Source organism: Cucurbita moschata, unplaced genomic scaffold, assembly GCF_002738365.1.
Source record: "Cucurbita moschata cultivar Rifu unplaced genomic scaffold, Cmos_1.0 Cmo_Scf00014, whole genome shotgun sequence".
Lineage (NCBI taxonomy): Eukaryota > Viridiplantae > Streptophyta > Magnoliopsida > Cucurbitales > Cucurbitaceae > Cucurbita > Cucurbita moschata.
In genome coordinates this window covers 3,493,300-3,517,613 of record NW_019268530.1, presented here as the reverse complement: position 1 = coordinate 3,517,613, position 24,314 = coordinate 3,493,300, and the positions used below count along the sequence as shown (strand labels likewise).

The following is a 24,314-nucleotide window of genomic DNA, read 5'->3' as shown; positions in this document are numbered from 1 at the left end:
ATATGCGGCTAGACATTAGTTATAATAGACATTAGTTATAATAAACTCTATGAAATGATGGTTATTTTAATGACGTGATGTCTATCACATGCATGATGTAACCTTTTTTACTTTCGAGAATTAAAACACTTGACCCTTACCTAAGTTCATATGTCTATCACATGCATGTAACTTTTTTTTTTTTTTTACTTTCGAGAATTAAAACACTTGACTCTTACCTAAGTTCATAATACTCGAAGAAAAAGTGAATAAAAACATGTCTAAAATAATATATATGGAAGCTAATTCGTCTTACGATAAATATTGTTAGTTAATAAGTGATCTAACTCCTATCATTAAAAAAACTCTAATCTTTTATGTTTATGTTTTACTCCCAATTTCATCACCTAGACAAAGAAAGAAGGTGAGATAATTTGTAAATCTTGGGGAAATTGGTAAATCTTGGAGAAATTGATGAATACCCACCAATTATATCATTTCCACGATGGTATGGTATTGTCCACTTTGAGCATAAGCTCTCATGTGGCTTTGCTTTGGACTTCTTAGTCGATATGGGACATTCCCTAAATTAGTCGATATGTGACTCTCTCCTTAATCGAGAGGCTCGTCTCCTTTTTCTTTTGGAGTCCTTTGTTCGACATTTAAAAATTTAAGGAGTCTTTTATTCGACATTTAAGAATTTATCAATTTATTGACCCGGCTAAGTTTAGTGCAGGACTCTGATACCACATGTTAGATGAACACGACTCTCTACAATGATATGATTTTGTCCACTTTATTCTCTAAATTAGTCTCGGAATTTTCATCATCCTTGCAAGTAGCCACAAATTAAAAGATGCCTTCAGCATCTTTAGATGCCCAAGAATCTTAAAATGCACATGAAAGAGAAATGGAATCTACATTTTTTTAAAGTCGACATTCAAAGATTTCAACCACAAATCAAATCAGTACTCCATAAATAGAATCCTACACTTTTTACAGGGAAAAAGGTCCCATAAATTAAACCCTATTTATTATTTATTTTATTTTTATTATTATTTCCATTTTCTATACCTTAATAAAAACAATAGTTAGGTACTAACATACTTTCAATCGAGTCTCTAAAATTTTATAAATTTTAATTTAATTTTTATAATTTAGTCACACTCACAAATTACTCTTCTTATTACATGTAATGGGTCATTTTTTTACTAACGTGGCAACGAGCTAAAGTCTTTATTTGACTAACTCTATTAAAGTTGAGTAAAGAATAAGAGAATATTGTCGAGCTTTCATGTAAATTAATTTTTTTTTTAAAAATTGAGAACAAAAACACTGTTCAATGAAGTTTTGTGAGCCTTACCAGACTAAAAATTGTGTTCATATATCTCGTATTCACATCAAAACAATTTTTTGTGAGCTTTAACAACAATCCGAGAGAAAAATTGACAATTGACTTTGAAATGGTAATTGGTGTCAAAATGACCTATAAAGAGGAGAAATAAAAACTCTACACTGCTATTCAATCATAGCTGTCATGTGGTTGGTAATCAAAATGACATACATGTAGGTCGGTGGGAGCAATTTGATGTAAGAACCACATAGAGGTGAAATTGATAGCACGTCTAAGTAATTCACTAGCTTGCTACTATTAGAATCACATACTTCCATAATGGTATGATATTATCCACTTTGAACACATGCTCCATAGGGAATGATCATGTAGAGAGATATGTTCATCTAACATGATATCAGAGTCATGCCCTAAACTTAGTCGTGCCAATAGATTGGTAAATCCTCAAATGAATGTCATACCATTGTGGAGAGTCGTGTTCGTCTAACATGGTATCAGAACCATGCCCTGAATTTGGTCATGTCAATAGATTGGTAAATCCTCAAATGTCGAACAAAGGACTTCAAAAGAAAAGAAGTCGAGCCTCCTCAAAGGCATAGTAAAAAATGACTAAGACTCCAAAAGAAAAAGGAGTCGAAACTCGATTAAGAGGAGGCGTGTACTTTGTTCAAGGGGAGGTGTTGGATGATGAAAGTCCCACACCGGCTAATTTAGGGAATGATCATGGGTTTATAATCAAGGAATACTCTCTCCATTGTTACGAAACCTTCTGGGGAAGCCCAAAGCAAAGCCATGAGAGTTTATGCTCAAAGTGGACAATATCATATCATTGTGGAGAGTCGTGTTCATTTAACACTCGTGACTTTCGACAACCAATTTTCGACAACCAATTTTATGACCTCACTACAAGTTGGAATTGGGCATGGTGGGAGAAAAACTGTTTAGGTGATGAAACTTGGAGAATATGCAAAGGAAAAGGAACAAGAATCTACTAACGCATTCACTACAAAAGCCCATTCACCAAATTAGAAAATCAATACTCCACCAAACGGCAGAGATAATAAATTATTTAGCAACACCACCATGGATGCAGTCACTATGTTTGTCACATTTTTCAAAATTCCATTGCAATATTTCTATATTTCAAATTGAAACCAAGAACCCCAAACTTCAGTCATGAGTACCAAAAAGCAAAACAAAAGAGTTACTGTTACTGAGAATCTTTGACACTGAACGCACCAGTACATGGCAGACACCAGCATACCGATGAAGATTAAGTTGACTGGAATCCACAGCCTAATCAGCTTCCAATTAAGCTTTTCACCGCTAACAATGACTACAGAACTAATCAAATTCTGCACAAAATTACCGGAAGAAATCAAGTTCAGATACGATAGTAAACATGACCAAGAACAATTTCGTAACAGAACGAACTAAAATGTAGAACTGTCAATCTTAAGAGAAAAAACTTTCATTGTGTTCAAGTGATTCTGTTTGAAGACTCGCAATTTGACAAAACACCTTTACTCGAAGAACAGAATATGCATCTCCTACATAATCTCTGAGGAGCAAATTTTGAACACTTGAGAACCGTAAGAAATCGCGTAACAAATTCGTCACCAATTCAAAAACTCAAAACAACTCCAAATTTACTTGAACAGGAAGCTTGCGAAAATCTAAACTACCGCTGTCACTCACGAAGAGAGAAATTCAATGAAAAACCATAAATAACCACAAAAAATAAAAGAAACAGTTATACTTCAGAGTCCAACCAAGTCAAGAAAGTAGCAGAATCTTCAAAGAAACATAGCAATCTTCTACTGTCCTCAAATTTGAAACCAGAACTACATACAAAATTTCTAGCTATCGCATAAGAAACAATGCTGAATTTAAAAGCAGAGAAGAAATTAAACGCGTGAATAGCGAAAATACGATGCACGTCCGGTATACGAACAGAAAGTGATGTGAAAGCAAAATCCGTGAGAAAATGGTGGATCAGAAGGAAAAGACGGTAGAGAGATTGTAGGAAAGAAAAGGAAAAAATAACCGTTCATGTCAAGAGAGGGGAATGTTTTGGGATTAGGGAAGAAGGTTCATCTTCTTTCTTCCTTCCGTCTTTGAAAATCAAATGGTTCCGTTGTCATCCATGAGAGAGATCAGTGAATCTCTAAGTTCGAGGGAGAGAGACGAAGAAAGTAAGCAAACAGAGAGAGCCGCCATTGATGAGGGGATTGCAGAAACTCGCAGCAAAGTGGTGGCTTCGTCGTGGCGGTAATATTTTTGAATTCCGTCACTCTAGCGCGGAATTATGGAAATGGGCCGAGATATTGGATCTCTTTTGGGCCGTATAGCTCGGTTTGAATGCATTTCTTCTTGGGCTAGAAATACGTGTTTCAGCCCAAGATCCGGCCTCTCTCTCTCTCTCTCTCTCTATATATATATATATATATATCTAAAAGTGTATGTTATATAGTTTGATCTTGAGATCCCACAAGGAATAGAGAGAGAAACAAGCGCTAACGAAGACTTTGGACCTTGAAAGTGGGTGGATTGTGAGATCTCGCATCAATTTGAGAGGAAAGAGTGTCAGCAAGGACGCTGGGCCCTGAAGGAGTGGATTAGGGGATCCCACATCGATTAGAGAGAGAAACGAGTGCCAGCGAGGACGCTGGACTCCGAAAGGAGGGGATTATGAAGTCCCACATTGACGGGAGAGGGAAATGAGTGCCAGCGAGGACGCTGGGCCCCAAAAGTAGTGGATTATGAGATCCCACATAGACGAGAGAGGGGAACGAGTGACAGCGAGGACGCTGGACCCCGAAAGGAGTGGATTATGAAGTCCCACATCGACGGGAGAGGGAAATGAGTGCCAGTGAGGATGCTGGACTCCGAAAGGAGTGGATTATGAGATCCCACATAGACGAGAGAGGGAAATGAGTGCCAGTGAGAACGCTGGGCCTCAAAAGGAGTGGATTATGAAGTCCCACATCGACCGGAGAGGGAATCGAGTGTCAGCGAGAACGCTGAGCCCCGAAAGGAATGGATTATGAAGTCCCACATCGACTAGAGAGGGAAACGAGTGCCAGCGAAGACGCTGAGCCCTGAAAGGAGTGGATTATGAATTCTTACATCGACTGGAGAGGAAAACGAGTCCCAACTAGGACGCAGGGCCCAAAGAAGTGGAGGATTGTGAGATCCTACGTGAGAGAGAGGGGAACGAAGCATTATTTGTAAGGGTGTGGAAACCTCTCCCTAGTATAAACATTTTAAAACCTTAAGGAAAAGTTCGTAAGAGAAAGTAAAAAAAGGACGATATCGGCTAGTGATCGACGTGAGCCGTGAACATTTTATTGGAAATGACCAAATAAAATTTGGATATTTAATATATTTTTTAAAATTAACAAATTAGATTGTTTTTTTTTTTAAATAATTTTTTTTGGTTTTAGGTTAGTTAAGACAATTTTATATTAATTTCGATATGAAATAAAATAATAATTATGTTTAAAAGAGTGGAAAAGAAAAAGGAGAAAATAAACAATAAACTTCTTCCGTTAATTCTATGATTTTTTAAAGCACAACCCAATCTGTTCTCCGCAAAATGCCACGCGTCAAGCCGTAAACCAATGATCATTAATATCTCCTGATCTCTCTCTTTTTCTCTCTCTCTCAAACAGTTTCTTTAAGTCCGTTCTGTTACTGCCCGCGAAGTTGTGAGCAGTCGAAAATCCGGTCCGCCATGAGCGCCGGAGCTCTTCTTTACTCCTTCTCCCCAACGCCTCCAAATCCTTCCGATTTCTCCAAGAATATCATCCTCTCAGAACGGAGGCCTAAATTTCCCTCCCGATTCCACCTCCCAGTTCTTCCGGAGGATCGATGCTTCGTCTTCCAGATTTCCGCTCGACGACATTCTGGCGGGAGAGGGAACTGGAGGCTGTGGACCGATATCAAATCGAAGCCCTACGATGTGTCGAACAAAGCTCCGAAATCGGGGAAGTTTAAGGGCTCGGTCGACAAGGCGGTGCTCGAGGAAGAAGATGTGCTCGGCGACGAACTTCCATGGTGGAAGCAGTTCCCTAAACGATGGCTCATCGTTTCCTTGTGCTTCTCCGCCTTTCTTCTCTGCAATATGGACAGAGTGAGTGACTTCTGAATTAGTCGATTTTTTTTTTTTTTTTTTTTTTTTTTTTNTTGAATTTTTTTTTTTTTTTTTTTTTTTTTTTTTTTTTTTTTTGTGTTAATGGCGCGAACATTATTATATTGATCGTTTTTGTATTATGTTAGCTTAGATTTCAATTCTAATGAGTTATGTGTACTGTTCATTAGGCTTAAGTCAAATGGTCTATAGACTTGTATATTTTTTTTTCTTCTCTCATTTATTATATTTTAGATTTGCTGATTTGGTAGTTGCCTACTTGATTTGGAATTTCACATTTCATCATGTTGGCTTGTATTTATGAACTAATTAAGAAAGACCAAATAGATATTGATGAAAGTTTGGGAGCTAGAACAGAATATTCACAATGACATTTTTGGTTGGTCCATGTGTTTTTCTTGTCGTTGAAACTTAATCTTAGTTTCTATTTGATCTTTAAAAACATGTATATATTTTTCATTCTTGAGATTTGAATACAATTTCATTTCTTATTGGTCCATGAAGTTTGTAATTGATTTCTAATCAATCCTTGAAGTTTGAAATTGGTTTCTATTGTCATGGAGTATAAAACATGAAAAATAAATTAAAAAAATTTCAGATGACTGAGTTAGAATTTCAAATTTTAAGGAATAATTAGAAATCAAATTCAAAGTTCGAGTACGGAAAATGCCATTTTTAATCATTATGTTCTTTAAAAAGAAACTTTTTATAACTATTATTATTTCTTTGGTTTTGTAATCTACATTTTTTTTTTTTTTTTTTAGAAAATTGACTTGTAATTCAAAATTGTTTTTAAAGTGGAAACAGTAGAGGAAATAAAGTTGCGAGAAGAGCAAGTTCATTTAAAAAAAAAAAATACAAGTAAAAATAAAATTGTGAATCTAATGGAGCGTACTGCTTATAAAAATGAATCTGTCTGTTTGATCTATGCAGGTAAACATGAGCATCGCTATACTTCCAATGTCAGCAGAGTATAACTGGAATCCTCAAACTGTTGGTTTAATACAATCCTCATTTTTCTGGGGATATCTCCTCACTCAGGTAAACTTGAGAGCTTTCTATTGTTCCAATGCTTTGAATTACTGGCCAAGAGTTTCTTCTTGTGTATTGTAAAAATGAAGCTAAACAATGATATGGATGAAACAAGACCTTTCGCCTTGATTATTTGATAATAAAATCAAGTAATCCAAACGCAACATAAGAACTTATGAGGAAATAAATTGGTTTTAAGAAGTGGGAAAGAAACCAAATAGTCAAATCTCTATTCATAGATTCGTGTCTCTACATCTTGTCATTAAAATCATTCCTCTTCTTCCCCAAAAAGAGGAACCACTGTTTTATTCTTCCTCTATTTCTAACTTTTAGCCATGGCTGATGACAGATTGCTGGTGGGATATGGGCAGATACAGTTGGGGGAAAGCTGGTTTTGGGATTTGGTGTGATATGGTGGTCAGTTGCCACAGCTCTCACACCTGTAGCAGCTAAACTTGGGCTGCCCTTCTTGCTTGTTGTTCGTGCCTTCATGGGGATCGGTGAGGTTTGTCTCGTTATATCACCAATAGACCTAAGAATTTAAACCAATAACATAGGCTATGTTTAGTATTGAGTTTTGTGTGGCAAATCCATCCCTTTTCTCCATGCTGTTACATATAAAGAAATATGGTAGGAAGGTGGTGGTAAGAAATTTGCTTCCCTTCTCTTATTTCTTGTCATCATCCTTAGACATTAGATCAGGTTGTTCAATTGGTTTCAGGGTGTTGCAATGCCTGCCATGAACAATATTCTCTCCAAATGGGTTCCTGTAGCAGAAAGAAGCAGATCATTAGCATTTGTTTATAGTGGGATGTATCTTGGTTCAGTAACAGGCCTTGCCTTCTCACCATTTTTAATACATCAGTTTGGATGGCCATCTGTTTTCTTTTCCTTCGGCTCTCTTGGTGCGGTTTGGTTTACTGTCTGGCTCAATAAGGTAACCAAGTCTGCTACTACCAAAATATTTCTCGGTCGAAGTCACTTTGTTTATTGTTGTATAAGCTATTAAAGGCCTGTCTTGAGTCATAAAGCTCTCTGGGAAACTTGTCAACGACACTTGATTGATTTCGAATTGTGGCTATAGGCACACAGTTCACCACTTGATGATCCTCAACTGAGACCACAAGAAAAGAAGCTGATTTTTGCAAATAGTGTTAACAAGGAGCCTGTTAAAAGCATTCCTTGGGGACTAATCTTGTCCAAAGCACCTGTATGGGCTCTTATAGTTTCTCATTTTTGTCACAATTGGGGGACATTTATTCTACTGACATGGATGCCAACATACTATCACCAGGTAAGTCTTTTTTATTACTTCATGGTAAAATTTTATTAGGACAGCTCTTTTAACCGCCTGTCATATTTACTGCCTCTTTCTAATGTAATCTTTAGCTAATTGAACAAGTATTCAAGTTTCTGATGATTACAGAACACAAAAAGATACTTTTAAAATTTCAACTTTTTCAGTTTTCCACAGGACAGAAAGATTGATAGATTGTAGAACATAACACATGTAAATCTTGAAAAAAGGGATTGGGAGATTTGGGAAGAATTTTTTTGGTTGTTGTGTTGCAGACTGAAATGCAAAATTCTTTTCTTGAATGAAAAATAACTTGTTTTCATTAAGATGAATAAAAGTATAAAGGCTCAACAGACGTGAAGATTGCAAAAGAAACAAATTGTAGGAATGAACGGCATAAGCTTTTTGCTTCCGTGATACGTAAGTTATGTAAATCTTGATTTGGAATGCTTAAATATCACTTAGGTCCTGAAGTTCAATCTCACAGAATCTGGACTTCTTTGTGTTCTTCCCTGGCTAACAATGGCGTTTTCTGCAAACCTTGGTGGCTGGATTGCCGACACACTTGTGAGCAGAGGCCTCTCGGTGACTACAGTTCGAAAGGTAAAAGAAATACTTCTAATATCAAACTTTTCTCATATTCTAAATCAAAAAACTTAAGCGGATAGGTTATGATATACTTAACTTTCTATACACATTTAATGCTTGAATTAAATACTCTAAATTGAGCATTGAACGAGTCAGTTCTATTTCTTAACAACTTTCTGGCTTCCCCCTTCACTCGCTGTTTGGCATTCAACTCTTATAGGCCATTGTGCATAACTGTCATTGGTAGAATCTCTTAATTGTGCTCTGCTTGAAGAACAGTTTCTTAAATTTTTACTTTTCAGATTATGCAAAGTGTTGGATTCCTTGGCCCTGCATTCTTCTTGACCCAGTTGAGCCATGTCGATTCGCCGGCCATGGCGGTTTTGTGCATGGCCTGCAGCCAGGTTGCTTTGCATTTTGATCTGTCCTTTCCAAATCTTCCTGTTCTTATGGAAAAACATACAACATTTACTTTGATATGCTGCCTTGAATAGGGAACCGATGCATTCTCTCAATCCGGTCTATATTCAAACCATCAAGATATCGCCCCACGATATTCTGTGAGTGTTTTCTGCTCCGAGTCATTTGGAGATATAAAGTTCCTTTAGTTTGATTACTTGCCATATTAGGCTCCTTTTGGAAAGAACTTGAAATTTATGCAATGATCTGTTTAGGGAGTGTTACTAGGTCTATCAAACACAGCTGGAGTGCTAGCAGGTGTCTTTGGGACAGCGGCTACAGGTTATATCTTGCAACACGGTTAGTACCACTTCTTCCAATACTATATACCAAGAACTTTTAAGAAGGGAAAGAATAATTTCTTACTCTTAACCTTGGTGGGTCTATTATAACTTCCAAAATTTCGATTTCGTCAAAATTTAACTTTAAACTTCGATACGTAGTGAAATTAATATCTCATTGAAAAGAGTCGTGAAACTACTAATAAAACATGCAAAGTTTAACGAACAAAATGCTGAAAAGAAACATACAAAAATGTTTAACCCCAATCATAAAAGTATTCTAACTTGCTATAAAATCGGTTGAGGATGGTTGGAAGAGAATCCACATTGGCTAATTTAGATATCGCCCCACGATGATGGGTCATATCTATATATCTTCATATAGATATGAGGCCTATTGGAAAGCCCAAAACAAAACCATGAAAGTTTATGCTCAAAGTGTACAATATCATACCTTTGTGGAGGCCTATGATTCCTAACATGGTATTAGAGCCATGACCTTAACTTAGGTCGAAGGTATAGTCGAAAGTGACTCAAGTGTCAAATAAAGGGTGTACTTTGTTCGAGGATTCTAGAGAAGTCGAGCCTCGATTAAGGGGAGGCTCTATAGCGTACTTTGTTCGAGAGAAAAATTGTTGAGGATTGTTGGGAGAGAGTCCCAAGAGCATATGCTCAAAGTGTACAATATCATACCTTTGTGGAGGCCTATGATTCCTAACATGGTATTAGAGCCATGAAGGTATAGTCGAAAGTGACTCAAGTGTCGGACAAAGGATGTACTTTGTTCGAGAATTCTAGAGAAGTCAAGCCTCGATTAAGGGAGGCTCTATAGCGTACTTTGTTCGAGGGAAAAATTGTTGAGGATTGTTGGGAGAGAGTCCGATTGTGAGTTCATACCATTGTGGAGATTCGTAATTTAGACGGGGAGGAGTAGGAGGTGGAGACTCTTTTTCTTACTTCAACAACTAGAGGTGGAGAATTGAGCAATGCTCGGACTGAAAGATAGTTTTTCTCTAACAACCAATTTTAAAACATGTTAAGAATTTTTTTTTTCAGGTTCGTGGGATGATGTTTTCAAGGTATCAGTTGGGCTGTACTTGGTTGGAACAGTGGTTTGGAATCTGTTCTCAACGGGTGAGAAAATATTGGAGTAAGGTTGTAGATGCAACTTTGACACTCCTCCTTCACAAGTAAGCCCCCCTCATTTCCAAACTAATTCTTGGAAAACTGCTTCTCTAAGCCATTGGAAAGATGTTGCTAGAAACAAAAAGCCCACTGTGTATAGGAAATAGATTCTCTTGGGTGTTTTTAGGGAAAAGAAAAAGAAAAGAAAAGAGAAGAGAAGAAACCCCTAATTTTGAAATTTGTAAATATATATGTAAAATTGCAATTGAGGCTCATGTATAGGAGAAGGTAAGCTTAAGTTGATTGAATAATTGGACTAAAAATGTTGTTAAATAACCATTAATTTTAAAACATGAATGATTTTAAAGATTTTTATTTTTGAGATATACTTTTTATGTTTTCACCTTTGATTTGACTTTAATTACAATCTTATTGTATTATATTTTTTTTTAACTTTTTATGTTTTCACCTTTGATTTGACTTTAATTACAATCTTATTGTATTATATTTGTTAAGTTATTATAATATTACATAAAATGGTATTTTAGCTTATCAGCTAAACATGTTAGATTTAAATGTGATGAATAAAACGTTTTTAATGATTTTTTTAAAATCTAGGGTTGGCATATTTATCTCCTAATTTATAATTTAAGCTTTGATAAATTTAATTTAATCTTTGATAAATTAAGCCAAAGAAATATTTTGGTAAATAAAATTAGTTGTTCGTGAAAAATAATACATTTGAATAACATTTAATTTGAAGTGTGATATTTAAGTAATTAATTTAGAATATTAAGAATATGCACAAAATTATAATAATATAAAGATCCACCAATTCGTCCAAATACAACAATTACAAACACCAACAGTTCACTTATAAAAAAGAAAAAGAGAGAGAAAAAAAACACACACATTGACAATTATGCCCTCGTGAAGACCACCGAAATGACAAATTTACCCTGTGCAGTATAAAAGAAGAAAAGAACCAATTTTCCTGCCATGCAAAAACCAAAATAAACAAATAATTGGTTCGACAAAAACAGATAAATTCAAGTGACAATGAAATGACGAAAACACCCCTTCTAGCCGAGCCGGCGAGGATGCAAATAAACCCGAAGCCCATTCTTCATAAAAAGAGTAAGAGACATTTTTTGTTCCACCCGGTGACCGGGAACCGGCGCCAGCTGGTACCGGAGGAGCACGGCGGAGGCGACGGACTTCATTTGCAAATAAGCCAAATCCTTCCCCAAACAAGTTCTCGGTCCAGCATTAAACGCCACGAATTTATACCCATCTTTCGGCCCCTCGAACCTGTCCCCGTCCGGCGACAGCCACCGGTCCGGTTTAAATTCCCCACAATCCTCCCCCCAAATGCTCTTCATCCTCCCGGCCGAATAAATCGAATACGTCACGGTCGAACCGGCCGGCACAAAACTCCCATCTGGCAACACGTCATCAGCCACGACGTATTTGAAATCCTGCGGTACGGACGGGTATAAACGCAGCGTTTCGGCCAGCGCGGCTTTTAAATACACCAATTTATCGGCCTCGTCGAACATCAACGGCTCTTCGATCCACCGGCGTGGATCATCGCCACGTGTCTGGCGGAGCACCGTTGAGATTTCGGCGAGGATTTTAGCCTCTACATGCGGGTGATTCATTACGAGCCAAAAGAACCACGTGAGTGCCACGGAGGATGTGTCCCGGCCGGCGAGGACGAAGTTTAAGGCGATGCGGTGGAGCACTGCAGCGGAGAAGCGGTTGCCGTCGCCGTCGCCGTCGTGCTTCTTCTTCATGAAGCGGGATAATAAGTCGTCTGAGGGGGATTCTTTGCGGGATGCAACGGCGTCGTTTATGTATTCCTCTATTACTTTCAAACTCTCCTTTAACCTTCTTTCCATTCCGATGCCCAGAAGCTTCTTTAACCTTAATATAAACAAATAAGAGTCAGAAATTTATTATTAATTGATTTTTACATGCATTATTATCATATTTACTTAAATAAATTCTAGCTTTCAATGCTATTTTCAAATTTATTATACTACATTAAACTTTTTAAATAGTTTATTTTAGGTTCATTTGATTTTTTGAATTTTTTTGTCACATTTTATTAGTTAATTCAAAAATAATATGGCAACTTTTTTTTATAAAAAAAAAAAAAAAAACCTCTAAAATTTTAAAAATTTCAATAATTTTCTTAAAATTGAAAAAAAAAATTACTCTCAGCATTAGTTTGAATAAATAATATTAGTATTTTGTTTATAAAATATTTTTATTAAGAAAAAATTTAAAAGTATTAATATTAATTTTAAAAGTTTAAAGATATTACTAAGTTTTAAAAGACAATTTTAGCCTTTTATAATAATGTTTAGTCTTTTAATAATGTGCAACAATGTTTTTTATAATATTATTTAGCTTATAAAGTTAGTTCAAGAAAGCTAAAACTAAAATAAACTAATTAAAAACCAAAACAATATATTTAGTTTTTTATTTAAAAAAAAATCTACGTATCACCCAAATAATTTGTTTTAAGAAGATTAATTTTAAGAGCTAAATAAAATTAAAAGACTAATTATGAAAAAGAGAAGTAATTAGTAATTAAAAGTTAAAAATTAAATAAATAAATAAATAAAACCTCCATAAAATGCAAGGGTAAAGAAGGCGGTGAAGAGTGGCTTCAGTGGCGGAATCAAACGCCAAAGCGAAGGGACTTGCAGGCAATTCCGGCGACAAAGTTTGAGGATCTTTCCCAAAAGTGAGCCCACAAATGTTATCGAAAGTCAATCGGAGCAACAAATCCTGCAAATCGACCGCCGTTTTATACTCCGCCGCCTTATCCAATATGCACCAAAGTCGCGTCCTTATCGTGCGATTCACCCACCGGTCCATCGCCTGCCGTAGCGTCCTCGTCGTGAACTCCAGCGCCGCCGTCTTCCGCTGGACCAGCCAAATCTCGCCGTCGCTGTTGAAAATCCCTTGACCCAAAAGATCGTGAAAAGCCGCTTGCCAGTCCGGTCCTTTCGGGTAATTTTCGAACCGGGTTCGGAGCACGTGCTCGATGTTTCTCGGGTGGCACGTGACCGTGTAGAAGCCTTGTTTTCTAGCGAAGAATGGAAGTGCCACCGTACAAGTTTGGTATGTGGCAGCGCCGCCTGTGGAGCGGAGGTTCCCAGCCATCCAGTCATGGAGGCTCCGCCGATTCGAGATGAGAGCCGGTAGGCTGCCTATGACCGGCCAGACTCTCGGACCGGTTAGCGTACGGGCGAGGAAATGAAACCAAATCAAATAGGCGAAAATGAGGAGGAGAAGAGAAGAGGGGAAGGGGAAGGGCAAAACGACGTCGTTAGCCATTGGGGGAGAAGGTTGAAGGAATTAGTGAAGAAGGAAGTAAAAAAAAAAGTGGATTTATAAAGTTGAGAAATGGGGCAAATTTTAGGAAGGGTGGTTGAGAAAATTGGACAATATAAAGTTTTGGAAATTAATTAAAAATAATACTCACATGCACACGAAAGCTACAAATCAAATGTGTTTAAATAATACGTTATTTTAGATATTAAAAATTAAAATAGCGGATGATACGGTTGCAATAACGTAATCGTTATTATTCTTTAAATTCAAGATTTAAATAACAAATTTTGTAGTTGATTTGAAGAACCCATAATAGACCCTCCATCGATATCAAATTGGATATTTGAGACCAAATAGATGCTAACTATGAAATTCGTGGAAGAGATTCATTATTCGACTCACTTATAATGATAAAGAAAATATTATGGACATGTGAATCACCACATATCTCTATAATGGTATGATATTGCCTATTTTGAGCCATAAACGTGACATTGTAATGTTGTTTTAAAAAACCCTAAAAATCTCACCCTTATTGAGATAATATCCCTAATTGATTCACTTACATTGTGGAGAGGATTCATCGAACTTGCATCACCTTCTATTGGCAAGTGTCGGCAAAAATGAAAGGTTACAACAAATCTTCTTTTTTTTATTAGATACTTTCAAGGATAAAATTAACCTTAATCATGTCTTTGTAGAATTGAATTTATTTCGGTGATCATCTACTATTCTTATGTTATGGTTCGATATGTATGTTAGAGTCGTTCACGCCATATAATTGATCAAATTACTAGTAGATTCACGTCATATTATTTAAATTCATTAATGTCAACTAAAATATTTGTCTTACATTTCCGTAATAACCAAATTCTAACTTTATGAAATCTAATTCTCTAACTAGCAATAATAATAATAATAATTTAACCAAATTTAAAAATCCAAGTTCAAAGACAAATATTAAAATTATTAAATGATTGGTTTGACGGCTTCGATTTAGAGTAAAATACATGAAAAGAAATAAAATAGCAAGTTCTTTGCTAAGATTTGCGTAGTCAATAGTCGTTTATCCACTCGGTCAATGTTTAATCAAATTATTATTAATAATTGTCATTTTTATGTTAAAACTTTAAACTATCGGATAAAAAATCTTTTTTACTATATAGTTAGTTTCCTTTATTCTTCGTATTTCAAATCTTAGTCACAAATTTTCACACGAAGCTTCACTCTAGGTCATTTATGTTAATATCTAAAGATTAATTTAATTCTTTTAAACAAATTATAACTAAATTAATTAATCTAAACTTCATAAATTAAATAGCCCATTTAACATAGTAATTAGTATTAGATAGTAATTAATATTTTATCTCGACAAAAAGAATTTTCTATTTTTTAGTTGCTCTTTACCCCTATGAGTCCACTTGGCTTGCCAAGGGTAAAAAAGTAATATGGCTATTTTCATTTTCCAGTTATGAGGAGCTTGCAAATATTTTGGTAAATAGGAAAATGGAGAATTTACTGTCTTCAGTTGCCTCATTGTTTTGGTCAGGTTCGAATGATGCATGCTCAAATAGATCGTCGACCATAACGACAGCCACGAGCAGTGTAGCGACGTTTTTCCTGTATACAAACACAAACAAAAAACAGAAAAGCACGCTCCCTACGCAGGCATTATCCTGTTCAGGTTCAAAGGGACTATCTCAGCCTGACCAAGTTAAGCCCGCAGCCGAGCAAAGCTAAGAACTTGGTCGAGGCACCCCCGGTGCGTTTCTACATTAATATAGGAATCAAAACAAAGATGATGAAAGAGACACAACAGCCAAGACATCAAGAACAGCAGCAATAACTTTTTTTTTAGTTCCAACAGATAGAGAGACACAAAGCAGACAAACTAAATACAGCCAATAAAAGGGGAATAGATACAAGCTAAACTTCGTACTCTTCCATGGCCAGAATTAGGAAACTCAAGCAGCAGGCATAAATGATCTGTCCGCTCAAACAAGTCTCCTGCACTTCAAACCCTTTCTCCTTCCCTAGCGGTCCTGCAAATTCATACATTTGTAAGAATCAACCACAGGAATTAACGAAGTAATCGCTAAAAACTGAGAGCAATGGTTCTCATTGCCCCTTATCGAAAAAGGGGAACGATACCGATTACAAAACCTTACTCCTTACCTTACTGAGTAGGGTTCTTCCTCATCTAAAGATGTGACTGACTAACTATTACCATTGGACTGTATGCATAAGACCCAAGATATAAAAAGCATTACCCGTCTCTTGCAGGCTGCAGCATTAACTAATTATATATCCATGAAGCCTACAAGGATATTTAATCTAGACAAGATAATCAATGTCAGATAATAATCGAGCAGGTTCTCGAGGTGTTTCGGTAATATATGTGTAGAAATCCCATATGAGAACACTTTGTACCAAATCCTTTCGAGTGTGGAATATGAAGACATTGATATATGGTTGTTCAAGTTCTTGTTCTATGCTAAGAAAACCAAGGAATAAAATCAAAAAGACCAAAAAGAAATTGTGATTCCTAACCTTCACCTTTTCATGGAGTCCACGTAGCTTGCAGGCAAGTAGATTTCCCCACCAGTTTCACCATGTTGTTCACCACTAATGGTTTTCTTTGCAGACAAAAATTCAGCACTCATAGCATCCATCCCTTGCTGCAGAGCTTCTTCTACGTTCCCGTACCCGTGTTCCTCGGCATACTTTCGCACATCTTCAGTTATCTTCATGGAGCAGAACTTGGGTCCACACATGGAGCAGAAATGGGCTACCTTGGCACCTTCTGATGGCAAGGTTTCATCATGAAAGGACATGGCAGTCATAGGGTCCATTGACAAAGCAAATTGATCCATCCACCGAAATTCGAATCTTGCCTTGCTCAGTGCATCATCCCATGACTGTGCATGTGGGTGACCTTTGGCTAGATCAGCTGCATGAGCAGCTATCTTATATGATATTACTCCAGTCTTCACGTCATCTCGATTCGGCAATCCTAAGTGCTCTTTAGGTGTCACGTAACAGAGAAGAGCCGTGCCAAGGGCCCCAATATTGGCTGCACCAATGGCAGAGGTAATGTGGTCATATCCAGGAGCAACATCCGTAGTCAAGGGGCCGAGAGTGTAAAAAGGTGCTTCATTACACCACTCAAGCTGTTTTTGCATATTTTCAGGGATCTTATGCATTGGAACATGTCCTGGTCCTTCATTCATTACCTGAAATTCAAATATTTGGCCACTAGTTAGAATCAAGTAAAAAATAACATTCCTAATCTCTAAAATGAAAATAGCAGAAAATAATTGCCTGTATTAGCTATTGAAAATAATGGAACCTTTAGATCCATATTTTTAGTGTACATTCACAACCAAACAAGCTGTAATAGGTACGGCTTGAGTGGTTCTTACGAAAGTTACAACAATAAGATGTTCTTTCACTGCATATAACTGCGAGTAATAGGTTTCCTCACAAATGCATATAACTAACGTAAGTTTGATTGTTAGCACGTGGATGCATGTATGCAAGAGAGACTTTTATTCATACCTGCACATCTTTTTCCCATGCTCTACGAGTCAGTTCACCCTGAGTTAAGAGCTCCGCAAATTGAGCAGTGTCATTAGCATCATAAATTGAACCAGGTCTCAGCCCATCACCAATTGATAGGGATATATCATACTGATTACAGATGTCAAGTATGTCATCCCAGTGTTCATAAGCAAAGTTTTCCTTATGATGAGCCAAACACCACTTTGCATGAATAGATCCTCCACGTGATACGATTCCCGTCATTCTTTTGGCTGTTAGAGGGATGTATCGCAGTAAGACCCCAGCATGAATAGTGAAATAGTCTACACCCTGCTCAGCTTGTTCAATCAGTGTTTCTCTGAAAATATCCCAGGTGAGATTTTCAGCTATTCCATTCACTTTCTCAAGTGCCTGATATATGGGTACAGTTCCTAATGGTACTGGTGAGTTACGCAAAATCCACTCACGAGTCTCATGTATGTGACGACCAGTAGAGAGGTCCATGACAGTATCAGCTCCCCACATGGTCGCCCATTGGACTTTATAAACTTCTTCTTCAATTGAACTCGCAACAGCGGAGTTTCCAATATTTGCATTTACTTTGACCAAGAAATTTCTACCCACAATCATGGGCTCCAATTCCAAATGCTTCTTGTTGGAAGGGATGATTGCCCGCCCACGAGCAACCTCTGACCTCACAAACTCTGGGTCAAGCTTCTCACGAGTGGCACAAAACAACATTTCCTCAGTTATGATTCCTTGCTTGGCATAATACATCTGTGTGCATCTTGGTGCTCCTAATTTTTCTCTCCTATCAACCCAGTCCTTGCGAAGTTTAGGCAATCCTATATAGCATTGTTGATTGTCAAAAATTGAAAGAGATAGGTAACATACACCCACACAGGACACCAAAGAAAAAAAAATTACCAGAACTGTTTGTATTGATTCATCATGGAAATCAAGTAAGCAAGCATTATTTATAGAAACTGGATTACAAGACAATTAACAAAAGCTCAAAGGGAATGCCCATTATAGAAAGCAATCATACTTGCCGCTATTTATGTTTTCTTATAGAGTCAGATAGGCCCACTGCTAAAGGATGTCAGTTTCACAGCAGTTGGTTTTAATGTTTAGGCAAGAAATAGTCTGCTTATGCAGCAGACTTAAAATAACAGACGTATATCTGAGCATCAGAGTCCAAACAATTTTCACAAAAAATTATATTTGCAGTAAAAGTATACATTCACGAACAATTAAAAATAATAAACAAAACCAATAAATGCTACAAAAAAAAAATATAGCAAAAATGAGTCTCTTTAAGGAACAGTTAATAATTGATCATCTTACCAACACGGGGGCTAATGTTTTGAGGACCACTAGTGTCATAATTGTCAAAGTGTGGTTCATCGCCAGATAAATGAACCCGTCGAAAGGGTACTTTGAGCACATGCCCAGTTTCTTCGTGAACAATTTCCCTGCAGAGCAGAACATGCATCAATAATTGCAGATGTATATGATATCAGTTTACGATAATCATCTATCTAGCTTTGCAACAGTTACAAGAACTATGAAACAAGACGATACTCCAATGAATTCACTCACTTGTGTTCTTTTGTGCTTTTTGGAAAACACAGCTCAAATGAAGGAAGCGGCAAAAAATCAGGAGAAGAAGGATCAACTGTATGTTTCTTGTTTTTGGCCTTCTCCGTGCTGGTTTCTGGGGGGTCAAAGGTTAAAGTGGCTCTAGGTGCTAAGGTAATAGAAGAAGGGTGTAATTCCTTGCATGCACCGGAAACACGACCAACCACATCAAACCCAGGAAAGAAGGCAGACTTAAGCAATTTCGTAGAGTAGGAACGGTTCCCACTCTTTCCAACAGCAGGTGTTATGGTAGCTTGAATTGACGACATCTTTGATCTAGAAAATAAAAAATTAATGGTCAAAATCCTACCATCGAAGAAAAAGAAAAGAGTTTCTTGAACTTGATAAATGATTGTCAGAATCAGGCACAACGATGAATTTCAAAACAGACCCAAAAAAACAGAGAGAACAAAAAGCCTTTTCTTAGTAGAACTCAATCTGACACTCGAGCGGTGTTGTGAGTAACCAATTGTTGTTAGCTACTTCACATTTTAACTAGCTCAGTTAGCCTTCTAAATTTTTATTGTTAACTACGGTGTTATGTAAGTTGGTTGCTCCTGGTTAAATTCAAGTTCATTTCGATGATAAGTGAGCGGCCATAGCCTTGTATGATAATCAAGTCAATGATACTCTGCTATTACTTCGTTATAATTAGCAGGTGAAAGAAAATGCAAAATTAAGAGCGAAAATTTTCAATGAGTTTCATGAATATATATTAACATGCCGTTCAAAATCAGACTCCGAGACGAGGCACGAGCTGAAAACACAAAAAGCATTATCTTAATACAGCTCAATCAACGGCTCATCTAACATTCAAGTAATCGATGAAAGAAAATGCACAGATTTGAGTAAGAACAAAGCATATTCTCTACGACATGCTTTCAAAATGACAATATCTTTGCATCATTAAAAAAAATCAGCATCGCTACTATAATACAACTCAATGAACGCCTCAATCCAGCATTCAAGTAGCAAGTTAAAGAAATGCTGGTAAGAAGAAGAACAAAGCAGATACTAGTCACAAAATAACGAAATATTTAAACCATGCAAAGTTTCAGTTCACTGGCCGATCAACAAATCTAGTCAAAAGAAAACACAAGCGATGACAAGATCGTTAATAGAACTCAGCAACTCATGCAACAAAGACAATAACAAAGCAGTCAAATCGACATCTATACCGAAAACAAAAACTCAAGACTGATCACAGAAAATTGATTCGAAACACAAGGAAGTACATGAAATGCGTTCGAAGAATGAATCAAGCCGCAGGTAATACGAAATTAAAACGACGAAATGGAAGAGATGTAGGGTTTGTCGAAGAACCTGGGGAGTTGAATCTTATCTGTTAAACCCGCTGTTCGAGCAGAGAATGGGAGAGGCTTGGCTCTTATTGAAAGGCAGAGAGGGATAAATGTCGTCTTCATACTTTCAAAAATGGTAATGAAAAGGATGCCGACGTGGCTGAATCTCCGGGCTAGATATTTCTGACTCTGACAATTAAAATATCTCCTTTTTTCTCTATATTTTAATATCTCCTATTTATTTATTATTTATTTATTTTTTAATTGAAATTTTGAGAGTTTTTAAAGTATCTATCAAACTTTTTAAAAAAAATTTTTTAAATACTTTACCATTATTTAGTTAATTAACTAATATATTTAGATTTTTAAAAACTAATTAATACCCTTAAATTTTAAATAATTTATTATTATTATAATATATGAAGTTAAAGCTCAACACTACACACGGAGTAAATGAGGGTACATGAATGAACTGATATCACTCTAAGAGTAGGATGATTAAAAAATTTAAACTAATTAAAAATCGCTATACCAGTAAGATGTACCTTCCTTTTCAATGACTCACACGTATGAACTCTAAAGTTATGTATGTTTTGCTAGAGCAATCTTATATTGGATGAATTTTTTAAATTTTATCCGACAAACAAGTGAGTAAGGACAAAATATGCTGAAATGACTCGTATTAATTTGTGGAAGAGTTTTCACTCTTAGAAACGAGAAAATGTGACTATGTTGCTAAGGAGGTAGGAAAATGTCAAGGTCATTTGGCAGCCGAATAAATAAATAAATAAAACGTTATTGTATTATAAACTATTATTTTAATGTTTTAACTTAATATAAATTGTTTTATTAACCGTCGTAAGAATCGTTTCCAAAATTAAATAAAAATTGGAGAAACGTTTCCGTTTTATAGGGGCCTTGCATGCACAGGTTCGGGTGGGACCCACAACCGTCCATGCAAACGCCACACGCCTGGGTCCCACTTATTTATTTAATTTTTTTTCTTTTGCCCTCATCAGTTTTTTTTTTTTTTTTTTTTAATTGCATTACATTCGAATTATAAATTTATACATAAATTATAAGATTACTAATATTATGATCTTTCTTAGGTATTTAATATACCTTTAAAAACTAAATTAATAAAAATTATGTATAGCATTTAAAAGAAATACAATTTCATTTTAATTATGTGTAGTTTATTGCACTAGCCGGATATTGTCTTACCCTTATTGTCTTACCCTTTTCAAAAGGTAGAGGTTTCCACACCTTGTAAAACGTTTCGTTCTCATTTTCCAATCAATGTACGATCTCACAATCCACTCCCTCTGGGAGGACTCCAGGGCTCGACGTCTTCGCCAACACTGGTTCCTCACTACAACCAATGTGGGATCTTACCATTCACCACCTCCCCCCTCAAAGCCCAACGTTCTCGTTGGCACACCGCTCAGTGTCTAACTCTGATATCATTTGTGAAACTCTGTCACTATGAAGAACAAAACAGGGAAACGTAGAATGTTTCGTTCTCCTGTCCAAATAATACTTTTGACGTTTTCGAGTTGATATTTTAATTTAAAATATAGTTATTCATCCAATTATCAGAATTCTAGGGCTTCACTTCTTTCAAGCACAAAAGACAGAAAGATAAGATACAATGGGAATTCTGGCGCCCACCGTTCCAATGCGACACACAGAAATGGCAATCAATTGATGGCAAGAAAGAAGCATTATGATCACTCAAAACCTGCCAATTTTTTGTTTACTTCTTTATCAGATAGCAACATTGATATTTAGGTATGCTTCCAAAATATCATCACCACACCCACAAAGCTTTCGCTTTCTCACCACCCTCATATCTATGTGGATGAAGTTCAAACAGCCAAACCCCACTTCCTATTATGAAATAATATCTGAATGATACAGAAAATGCTCGGATAGAGAGAGAGAGAGACAAACAGAGATGGAGAAGAGAGGTGAGGATCATGAGTGACGAACGAAAAAGTTTCGATGCGGTTAATTTGGTAAGAACAGAATTTGGAGAGAGTAACCCTATAATTTTTAGTACTTGCGTTTCATGCCTATGTATATATTCTCGATCAAAATGTTAAACATTTGAATGTACATTCTCTTTTATTCAACTAAGTTTAAGTATATGTCATCGATTAAGAGATTAAAAATTTGAATTCGGATCTCGAAGTTAGCAAGAGACAGAGAAATAAATATAAAATAATAATAATAATAATAATAATAATAATAATAATAATAATAATAATAATAATAATAATAATAATAATAATAATAGTAATAATAACAACAGAAATTATGGAAGATAAAAAGTGCACAAATTCCTACAAATTCCTACACAGAATGATGAAGGATTGGTAACTTTTGGGAGGACAAGTAAAATGACTGAACTTTAACATTGTTCAACTAGACTCAATATAAACAATGTGAGATCCCGTAATGGTTGAAGATAGAAACAAAACATTCCTTGTAAGGGTGTAAAAACCTCTTATTAATAGACGCATTTTAAAAACTTTGAGGGAAAATCCGAAAGGAAAAGTTCAAAGAAGACAATATCTACTAGCGGTGAACTTTGAGGGAAAATCCGAAAGGAAAAGTTCAAAGAAGACAATATCTACTAGCGGTGAGTTTGGACTGTTACAAATGGTATCAAAGCCCGACATTGGGCAATGTGCCAGCGAGAACGTTGGGTCCCTAAGGGGAGTGGATTGTGAGATCCCACATCGGTTAGAGAAGAAAACAAAACATTACTTATTAGGGTGTGGAAACATCTCCCTAACAAACGCGTAATGGGAAAATCATTGAGGAGATGTCTCAAAGGGAGAGCTCAAAGGGTGGTAATAGTCCAAGTTCATCTTTAGGCTATCTGCTAGTGGTAGGCTTGAGCCGTTACAGGGTGAAAGTAATCACGCAAAGGCAACCGAACGTTTATGATCAACAAAAGTGAATATTAAAAAAACACAGAATCCCTGTTAAATGGTGAATGACCTGTAAGTTTGGAAGATTAGTAAAAGGACCAATGTCCTGCATTTGTAGCTTTGCTCGACAAGGGAGGGAGAAAATTTATGTTCAATAATAGATGTAAAAAACGCACAAATTCCTGTTGAATGATGATTTGATGTAACTTATGGAAGTAACTAACCAGAGAGAGCAGACAACCAAAGACAAGTTATGATCAACAAAAGGAATGGCTAAATTATAAAGTTGGTCTTTATCTTATGGATTCTACGGAGAAACTTAGAATTTAGTACCTATGATTTTGAAAGTTAGTGTTTTATCAAACAGTAAAGACTATTTATAAAGTTTTATCGAATTATAAGTACTAAAAGAGATGCTCACATTCGGATTTCGGTTGACCGACCGCTTGCAACTTTTGGGAGTACACGAAAAATGACCAAGACTTCATGCAGTTCTAACATTGCTAAGCTAGACAGACACAGATAGAAAAAAGGAGAGGTTATGATCAACAAGATTCTAAAGAAAATGCACAAATTCTTGTTGAATGAAGAATGACTGATAACATTTGAGAGAGTACAATGACCCAGACTTCATTCATTTGTAACTTATGGAAACGCTATATATTTACAGTACAGCAGTTTATAAAGCTGGGTAATAAATTACAGATATGAAGTTGGATACTGCTAAAATTGCGACCAATGCATAGCTGATTGAGAACATTAAAGTTTGATATGGCAACATACCTGAACATGGCTCCAACACGAGGTGCTTAGGCAGCTGCTGGTGGTTGTTTTGCTGGTATTTTTTCTTCCATGTTGTGATGACACATCCAACCAGCAGGCATCTTATAAAAAAATGGGCCGAAATTTAGTTCACTCTAGTATACAAGAATTGTACACGATGGCTATGAAGCTGGGGCCGAGTTCACGGACTGTACGGGGAGAAGAGATTCCTGTTTGCCTCTTACGAAGATTGTCAGTTCTTTTGGTGCAACAACCATTCTCAACCACTGTTGCAGCTCTTCACCTTCTACTTTTTCTTTGCCTAAGACAATTGAAATGAAAAATAAATCTTCAATGCTAGTTTTGTTAAAGATCAGGATTTCTTTGTGTTTGTCCAAATCGTTTTCTGTCAAGGTTTTCATCTAGTTCAACTCTACATCTATCAGAATTCACACACACAAAAAAAAAAAAAAAAAAAAAAAAAAAAAAAAAAAAAAAAAAAAAAAAAAAAAACC

The 24,314-nt window shown here is 36.3% G+C and overlaps 4 protein-coding genes and 1 long non-coding RNA gene across 8 annotated transcripts in view; 1 reads left to right on the top strand and 4 right to left on the bottom strand.

Annotated features, from left to right (window-relative positions):
* Positions 1 to 2,306: 2,306 nt before the first annotated feature.
* Positions 2,307 to 3,589, bottom strand: LOC111452873. The gene is made up of 2 exons (XR_002712173.1): positions 2,803 to 3,589; positions 2,307 to 2,688 (listed from the first exon to the last, which is right to left on the bottom strand). It is a non-coding gene; the product is annotated as an uncharacterized LOC111452873 (long non-coding RNA).
* A 1,378-nt stretch (positions 3,590 to 4,967) lies between these two features.
* LOC111452525 (sodium-dependent phosphate transport protein 1, chloroplastic-like) lies at positions 4,968 to 10,579 on the top strand (the record flags this gene model as incomplete). The annotated part of the gene is made up of 10 exons (XM_023093293.1): positions 4,968 to 5,468; positions 6,420 to 6,527; positions 6,868 to 7,023; positions 7,240 to 7,455; positions 7,603 to 7,812; positions 8,281 to 8,418; positions 8,706 to 8,807; positions 8,898 to 8,963; positions 9,078 to 9,162; positions 10,200 to 10,579. Coding segments are annotated over 10 exons (1,680 nt in total), but the record flags the coding sequence as incomplete, so codon positions are not given.
* Positions 10,580 to 11,111: 532 nt separating this feature from the next.
* LOC111452582 (cytochrome P450 86A1-like) lies at positions 11,112 to 13,714 on the bottom strand. The gene is made up of 2 exons (XM_023093374.1): positions 12,904 to 13,714; positions 11,112 to 12,194 (listed from the first exon to the last, which is right to left on the bottom strand). Exons 1-2 carry the CDS (start codon positions 13,617 to 13,619, stop codon positions 11,351 to 11,353), a joined length of 1,560 nt encoding a protein of 519 aa, XP_022949142.1. The 5' UTR covers positions 13,620 to 13,714; the 3' UTR covers positions 11,112 to 11,350.
* A 1,480-nt stretch (positions 13,715 to 15,194) lies between these two features.
* Positions 15,195 to 20,251, bottom strand: LOC111452695 (phosphomethylpyrimidine synthase, chloroplastic-like). Of its 4 annotated transcripts, XM_023093537.1 has the most exons (7): positions 20,121 to 20,138; positions 19,813 to 19,876; positions 18,759 to 19,083; positions 18,504 to 18,631; positions 17,175 to 18,001; positions 16,173 to 16,849; positions 15,195 to 15,658 (listed from the first exon to the last, which is right to left on the bottom strand). In XM_023093537.1, exons 3-7 carry the CDS (start codon positions 19,064 to 19,066, stop codon positions 15,631 to 15,633), a joined length of 1,968 nt encoding a protein of 655 aa, XP_022949305.1. In that variant the 5' UTR covers positions 19,067 to 19,083; positions 19,813 to 19,876; positions 20,121 to 20,138; the 3' UTR covers positions 15,195 to 15,630. The 4 variants fall into 4 exon arrangements, with proteins under 4 accessions (XP_022949305.1, XP_022949304.1, XP_022949303.1 ...); XM_023093536.1 differs by lacking the exon at positions 19,813 to 19,876 and having other exon boundaries at positions 16,167 to 16,849; positions 18,759 to 19,073; positions 20,121 to 20,251; XM_023093535.1 differs by lacking the exon at positions 19,813 to 19,876 and having other exon boundaries at positions 18,759 to 19,073; positions 20,121 to 20,250.
* Positions 20,252 to 23,594: 3,343 nt separating this feature from the next.
* The window catches only part of LOC111452694 (ATP-dependent zinc metalloprotease FTSH 9, chloroplastic-like), a 6,852-nt gene continuing 6,132 nt past the window's right edge, over positions 23,595 to 24,314 (bottom strand). Inside the window, exon 13 of the mRNA XM_023093534.1 lies at positions 23,595 to 24,121. Within this exon, the coding sequence (XP_022949302.1) occupies positions 23,982 to 24,121 (140 nt within the window). The 3' untranslated portion in view covers positions 23,595 to 23,981. The remainder of the gene's footprint in view (positions 24,122 to 24,314) is intronic.